Raw genomic sequence first — 7,906 nt, 5'->3', positions numbered from 1 at the left:
GGGGGGGCCTGTCCGCCGGCTGAGATAGTATGGGGCCCGCCGGCCGCTGTGAGGAGGGAGCCGCAGAAAGTGGAGGCACTGAAGACAGCCCTGCAGGCACATCATGGGGCCTCGGACGGCAGTGAGGACCCAGCAAACAGATAACACATAGGAAACAGCTGAAGACAGAAGACCAGCCAGAAGATGTAAGGGTAAATAATTCATTAAAATAATAATTATTTGTAGCCTAATGTTGTATAAAGTAGTGTTGAAGCAATGCACAATGGCACCCTCTATAGAGGACTAAAAATCTCAGCAGTACTTTATACAGAAATGCTATTGTTATATAAAGTATTGTTGGGATGTGTAGTCCTCTATAGCCTGGGGCATTCTGCATTGCTGTAAATATTAGGGTTGCACCGATATATCGGCCGCCAAAAGATATCGGCACTTTTGGCTAAATGCTGAAAGTGCCATTTTTCTGCCGATACAGCGGCGCATCCGTGCTTTCTTTCCTCCCCGCTGGGCGCTGCTCTCTTCCCAGCGGGGAGGAGAGAAAGTGACAGGCGGCCGAGCGCTGCGGGAGGAGGGCCCTTTGTTCCTTAGGTCCGCCACTGCACTAAACATCAGGATTTTACCATAAAATGAGGTGGAGTTCTGATAATTGGGTCTCTTTATGGTATTTCTGGTTCTGTTAGCTGTAGAGTGCCGGAGTTTGGACTCTGCAAATAGCAGAACAATAGCTGAAACCAAAACCATGACTTTCGGATCCATAATTAATAACTGGGAACAGTTATGAGGGTTCCAAGATGATGAATAGAAAAAGAATACATGAAGACCCTAGTGGTAATATGCCATCTTCAGCCCCTTTCATCTGATTGGCTGATCTCAGGGGATGGAAACTGGTTTTGACCTTCCTAGTATAATAATGAGGATCTGAAACCAAAAAATTGTCATATTCAAGGGGTCCATTCACACATGGGAGTGTGTCCACGTCTTTCCATCCAATCCCAGAAGCAGGATTAAGCATAATCTCTGTAAGTTTTATCCGTTTTATTTTCATATTGTTTGCTTGTATGTACAGGTGAAACTCGAATAATTAGAATATCGTGCAAAGTTCATTTATTTCACTAATGCAACTTAAAAAGGTGAAACTAATATATGAGATAGACTCATTACATGCAAAGCAAGATAATTCAAGCCGTGATTTGTCATAATTGTGATGATTATGGCTTACAGCTCATGAAAACCCCAAGAACCCCAAATCCACAACCTCAAAAAAGTAGATTATTACATGCAATCAATAAAACAAGGATTGTACATAGAACAATATCGGACCTCTGAACAGTACAAGCATGCATATGCACTCAGTACTTGGTTTGGGCCCCTTTTGCAGCACTTACTGCAATTACTTTTGCACGATATTCTAATTATTCGAGTTTCACCTGTATGTGTGTCTCATTCTGTACCATCTGCTTTTTGTAACTTTTTGTAATTACCTTTTTTCTATGCACTGCCCCTCTAGGGTTATTAAATATAAAATGAATATGTTGTTTTTTGATTGCTCTAAAAGAACGCACAAATCTGAGGAGACTGTTGTGTGACTGTTGCATGTACATAGTCAATTGATTGTATAATCGGTGCCTTGAAGCTCGATTGTAAGTAATTGCCAGGCAGGGATCTGTGTGTCTGATGTGTGTGTGTGGGTAGTGGAAGAAGTGGGTGCGACAAGGTTCTAGCAGAGAGGATAGCTTGGGGAACTTTAGTAGGCGTGAGGAAACAGGATAGATTGTATGCAAGATTTGCATCTGCCTGTGTGTGTCCAGCCAGCTTGAGTTAGGTGAGTCTCTACCTCCAGTGGTGACAGCTTAGATTAGTTAATTCGTGTGTGCGTGTTGTTGTACGGCCTTTCCGTCACGACTGCGGACTGGGGTTCGCTCTGGGGGTTCTCGCGACGAGAACCCCTAGAGGACAAGCGAAGGACGGTGATAGCCTGTGCGTCGTGCAACCCTTCCCACGAGCCTGTACCCCTTCGGTGTCCTCTCCTGGCCCGCCGTCCATGAAAGTTGGTGGCAGCGGTGGGATCGTTAATCATTATTTTTCGACCCTCTTGCCACCAAAGTAAGTCACGTGGCCACCTGGAGCAGGGGGCATATGTGACACTTACCTTTATAGATTAGGCAGGTCAACCTCACCCATTGGATGTAGGACAAACCTTAAAGTCATATATATTGCAGCAATCTCTAAAATCTTTTTATTGTACATTTTGGTGTAAAAAAGGGACAACCAGCAACAGAGATCCATAGCTTCCTGGTTAGTGATGCTCATTAAAAAGTCAAACAGATTTAAAAACCTGCTCGTATTTCTAGAGCTAAGAGCTCACTCAACAAGGGCGTTGGCAGCTACATGGGCAGCATTTTCCAAGGTCTCAGCTGAGACCATCTGCAAAGCATCAACCTGGTCATCTAGAAATATGTTCGTCAGCCACTAAAGGGTAGATCCAGCAGCTTTTAATACAAGTACTATCGAAGCAGCATAATTTCTTCCAGCTCATCTAATACTTAATAAATTGTGTTAGCAGCACCCTTCCTTTTGTTGTGATCATTAAATCCCAGTGTAAGAAACGTCCTGCGCATGCCCAAAGTGCCATGTGCATCTATGCGCATGTCCGAAAACCCATTCTCAGGGTCAAAGGCAAACGTGCACAATACGTGCATATGGAACCATATTTAAACAGACCTGCTGCACACTTCCATTGCTTATTGTTCCTTCAGCTATTTCTGTATTCTGTAGCTCGTGTGATCCTGTTGTTTTGTTGTTCCTGACTCGGCTTGCCTTGACCATTCTTCTGTCTTCTGATTATACCTGCTAGACCACTGGCTTTGACCTCTGACCCTGACCCTTTCTGGCTCCCAAATTGGCACTGCAACTCCGGATTGGCTTGGCTCCAGCTTATGACCCCGACCTGGCTTCTAGCTTCCGCTTTGGTACCTCGCTTGCATCTGGTTTTCTACAATCCAGGCACTAGTGCTACTCTGTGCCCTTCTCTCCCTGTCCCCACATCCACAGGATGCAAGAGACGCCATCTCCTCCATCCGGTCTCACTCCAGGTACGTGAAACCCATTGTGTGCTGCCATGATGTGAAGATTAAAAATTTTACACTTTCTTTAATTTTCCTTTCCTAGCGCATCTTCATGGCAGCCCACAGATTTTCCCTGCCTTCCCATAGCTCACTAACATCTACTAGAAAGGGTGGTGATGGGAGTAAACCAAATGTTATGAATGATTTGTTCTATGGGGTTAAGGGGCAGCACATTAAAAGATTGTGTTCTGCCATGAAGAGGAACAAGGAAAAGAAAATTATGGAAAGGTTAGTATACAATTTTCTATTTTAAAGTTTACCACAAGAAGTTAAAGTTTCAGAAAATATATAATGTTGGGGGGTTTTACGTCATTTTCAGGCCTAAAATGTGGAATATAACATGGGTGCAAAAATTGAAAAAAGGGCCTCAGTCATGAAGGGGTTAAAAGTTTAAAGCGCCGGCATCAGCACTATGTATCAAGGGATTTTCACAAGTACTCGTGAAAGTTAACTGTATCGGCACCGATACTAATATCGGTATTGGTGCATCCCTGGTTTAAAGTAATGCTTTTTAAAACCTATTGTTTAAAAGGACATAGGGAGTTGGGCATTGCCATGGGGGCATTCAACAAAACAAAACAAAAAAAGGTATTGTACAGCGACTTTGTGGGGCACCATGGGAAAACACCAATCCTTTAAATGACATGCTGAGCCGAAGTGCAGAAGGACTTCGACTCAGCCGATCCAACATCTTGATCAGATGAGCCGAAGCTCCAGCAGCTCACTTGAATGAATAGTGAATAGCAGAATGCTGCCGAGCGGCATTCGGGTCGGCTATTCTGCTCGTTACATCCGTGGTACCGAGCAGAATAGAAAATAAGTGAAATACATTTTTTTTTAAAGAAAAAAAAAAGTTGAAAATTGTTTTAAAATGTGACAATTAAACGGAAATTAAAATAGTTTGAAGAAAATGATGAAAAACATATTAAGAAACATTTTATCCCAGAAAGGTTTACTCTGCTTTATCTAGTAGAGTAAACCTTTCCCTGCTGTCTGGGGTTTTTTTTTTCTGACACCGGGGAAGTTCTCCATCAGGTCCACCTCTGATCCCTCTTTTGTTGGTGGGAGCAATGTTAGATGTAGTATTACAGATTGGCCGAGAAGCTCTTTGGAGCAGATGCAGAGGTGAGGGTTTTTTCCCACTTTTTATTTAAATTTGTAAATGCTGTAATTGGATCACAGCTATCACAGAGCCTCTCTGATTGACTCTCAGCATTTTGCCTGTGATCTGTGTGAATGACAGCTCAATTCCAGGCATTCAAAGGGCACACAGGCCACTTGTGCATGTTTTCTGCACTGCTGTTTATAAATGGTGCCCTAGAAAATCCAGTCCACCTACCCACCATTTTTTTTTATGATGGCATAGTAGATGCAAACGTTAACTGAATAGCATTTAATTTGATAAGACACTGTGTTAAGATGGCAGGTGACACAGGGTCACCCGAGGCACAGAGCCTAAGTTTTCACCAGAGCTCCTAATGGTGGAGAGGGGTTTCAGTGCGTGCTGGTACCAGGTTGTGGTCCTCAGGATCGCCCTGCTAAGGAATGGGCAAAGACAGAAGACCAGAATATGGTCAGGATCCGGCAGGGGTCCTAGCAGACAATAACAGAGAATGGTCAGGCAGTCTGGGTTAGCAAAACAGGAACAGGAACAGTATTATAGCTCTTCACACAAACAGGATAGCTGGTTTGAACACACACCACCAGCCACTTCCAAAACTGATACTTAAATACTCCTCATGATCAGAGGATACCCCCCAGCATTGTTTCAAGGAGTTGTGGAAGTCTTGGCACGGTTTCTGCAACTACTATTAGAATTCCTGACCTGGATCCTGTGAGTGCCACTAGAAGTACTAGCAGGGATCTTGTGAGTACCATTGGTGGAAATCTTGGCATGGACTCTGCGAGCACCATAATACACTGTGTATCATAAATGACTGCCATTGTTTATCAATAGAATACTTGTGGGCAGTGGATCTATGAAATTCACAGCTGAGCCAAACATGAGCACACGAGCACCTGTGCAGGGAAGCCACTAGCTTTACACAATACACAGGCAAGACACTTGGAAATACATCACGTAACACATTATCAAAATATCAATATAATACAGGTGCCTTGCCTGTACATTTTCTGGACCCACTTTTCCGCACATACACAATGCAGGCAAACAGCCTGTGAAATGTATGGACCCGACCACCTCCGCTGCGCTCGCGCGGCCGCAATCCAGAAAACTTCCAAAGTCCAGCATTCTGTTATAACAGCAGTGCTCTGACATCCTTCACTGGGCGCTGGCCCAAAGGAAGAATTAGTAAAGCTGCCCATACACCTTACAACCATCGCACGACTTTCGTTGTGCGATGGTTGTAAGGTAATTATAATCTCGTACGATCTGCCCATCTTGGACAGGCAGATCGTACTTGCGATCATCGAAAGCCCTCCCCACCGAGGGGAGGGCTTCCGATGATTCCAATGCTGAGCGGGCAGTGTGCGCTTGCGCACACTTGCCCGTTCGCTATTTGTCTTCCGAGCATGCCACTAACCCGCTGAAAATCGGTCCCTGTGTGTGTTGTAAAGTAGCCACCTCTCCAAGCTCTCTCCCATGATAGACTACACCTTCAATACAAATCAGGGTACTTGAATGCATTTTTAAGATTTAGCTCCTTAGTTTACTGTCACTTAATTTTTTTGTTTAAGAGATTATTAATGTTCTTAACTGCTTAGAAAACATAGAAAGGCACACATGTTATCAGATATTTTATTGTATTAAATAATTATTACGTTTATTTATTTTCTTTTGTTTACTGCAAGAATGACACATTTTTATCATAGTTATTAATAATGAATTTAATTTTTTTGGCAGATAATATATTTTATTTTAGCGTGAATTCTGTGCTAGTAATTGTTCCAAATGCCCCCTATGCTGCGGATTAGCAACATAAGAAATGGCAACCACCTTGATCCTCCCGGGGTTCCAAACACAGTCTTCCTCTAAGTTATTAGGAACTTGTGGTAAGCCACAATTTGGAGGTACCCATGCTGAATTGTAGCCATGATCATGCCATGTCTTTGCCATATGCATATGTTGTGCATCAATCTTTTTCACCTTTCCTACTCTCACACTGAGCTTCAAAACAACCTGTTCACTTTTAATAAAAGCTGGGTAACGACAAGCTTTTTGTTCATCTCTAGTAACATAGACTCCTTTTCCCAGCATGCCATCAGCTGATTGACGAAACCCATCCTTGATGATGCTCACAGCTGCAGAATAATTAGTGCCATGGTACATGGTATAGAACCTCCTGCCCCTGTATTGATTAGATGTGTGTGAGGCCATTAAGGCTGAAAGAAAAAGAAATAAAACCATTAATTTGTATTACATTTCCATCATGCATGTAGATAATTTATGTGACATTTTCTACTATGATGCCTCTTGATCCAATCATCTTCTTTCTTCCAGTAGTTTTCAGGAGTCCCTCCAGTGCTGGTGCCAGTCTCCGATCCAGCACAGACTCCTCAGGTCCCACGGTGTCTGTCTGATGTGCACGCTCTCTGCTGCATGCATTCACCTCTACCGTGTCTCTGCTCGTCTCCCCTGCCAAAAATCTCTACTGTGCAATCGGCCACCCCATCATCCTGCATGGCTGCACGAGAATCCTTAAATCTTCAGAGCGTAGCCTACACTTTAAGTAAAACTGCAGGCTAAAAATGAAGAAATCTATGGTATGCAGCAATACAGGTTAACGCCTATAGTAGTCTTTGATAAGATAACAACACTAAATACCTTTTAAAATTCAGCACAAAGCATATTTTTTCTACTTCCTTTAGTGTGGTGTGGACACTTTCACACCCCCCGGAATACCCCGTTGTCACAGTTTGCATTCAAAGACTACAGCATGACTGCAGAAATGCACAGCCTCCAACCCTCCCTCAGGACAAGTCCAACCCCATCTTATCCTGCCAGGCAAATCACCTATGCTCTCTGTGAGATAAGTGAAAGGAATCTAGGATGGTTTTATAAAATGTTTCAACTTTCACAACACAGCATTTTTTTTATCCTTGGTCTTCAGTACAGATTTTGGGCATGGCTATCTGTATAGATATTCAAGTTTTCTAATTATAATGTGACAAAATAATTACATTAACTTTCATTGCAGCAGGGTTGCTTTAAAAAAGGAGTAAATCATATTCACTTTCAAATTGAGTTTACTCTTATCCTAGTGAATCAGGTTATACAAAGTAAAAAAATCACTTAGCTAAGAATATCCATTCATGTTTAGTGATGGCCGAATTTGCTCAGGTTCGATTCACCAAGGGTTCGGAGAATTTTGTTCAAGGTTCAGTGAACCTGAACCTAGAGGCAAAGCCCAATGATGTCCATGGGCAGTGAATCTAGTTGTTCAATTCTGGCCATTTTAAGGGTTTAGCTCCTTGTGTTGTTAGACCGGGGTGTCTAACAGTGTGATGCTGAACGGAAAGAAAGGGAGGGAATCCCAATCCCTGGTCTATCCACCTCCAAAAAGTCTGAGTCAGTACTTGCGCTCCTTCCCTCCCTTTCTTTCCGTGTGGGCGGAGACAGCCCACGATGTCACAGGAAGCTGAGCTCTCCTCCCCGCACCGCTGGCTCAGCCTACTGTGACAGCTGTCAGGAAGGAGAGTGGTACAAACACTCAGTGATCAGTGATCGCTGAGTGTTTGTAGATAATTGAGGACATGGTATGTTGACTATATCCTCAATTATCAATGAATGGGAGTGATCTACATCACCTGCTGTTCATTCATAG

General features: G+C 43.2%; 1 protein-coding gene across 1 annotated transcript in view; it reads right to left on the bottom strand.

The window, feature by feature from the left end:
- LOC108802274 overlaps nucleotides 1–7,906 on the bottom strand; it is a 52,750-nt gene that overhangs the window by 37,160 nt on the left and 7,684 nt on the right. The window contains exons 2-5 of the mRNA XM_018574143.1: nucleotides 6,692–6,786; nucleotides 6,079–6,464; nucleotides 2,363–2,466; nucleotides 2,008–2,117 (exon numbers count right to left, since the gene is read on the bottom strand). Coding sequence (XP_018429645.1) covers nucleotides 2,008–2,117; nucleotides 2,363–2,466; nucleotides 6,079–6,464; nucleotides 6,692–6,786 — 695 coding nt within the window. The remainder of the gene's footprint in view (nucleotides 1–2,007; nucleotides 2,118–2,362; nucleotides 2,467–6,078; nucleotides 6,465–6,691; nucleotides 6,787–7,906) is intronic.

Source organism: Nanorana parkeri, unplaced genomic scaffold, assembly GCF_000935625.1.
Source record: "Nanorana parkeri isolate BGI_ZX_2015 unplaced genomic scaffold, ASM93562v1 scaffold2763, whole genome shotgun sequence".
Classification (NCBI taxonomy): Eukaryota; Metazoa; Chordata; class Amphibia; order Anura; family Dicroglossidae; genus Nanorana; species Nanorana parkeri.
Note: the sequence above shows the minus strand (reverse complement) of the source record. Positions and strands in the feature narration are given on the sequence as shown.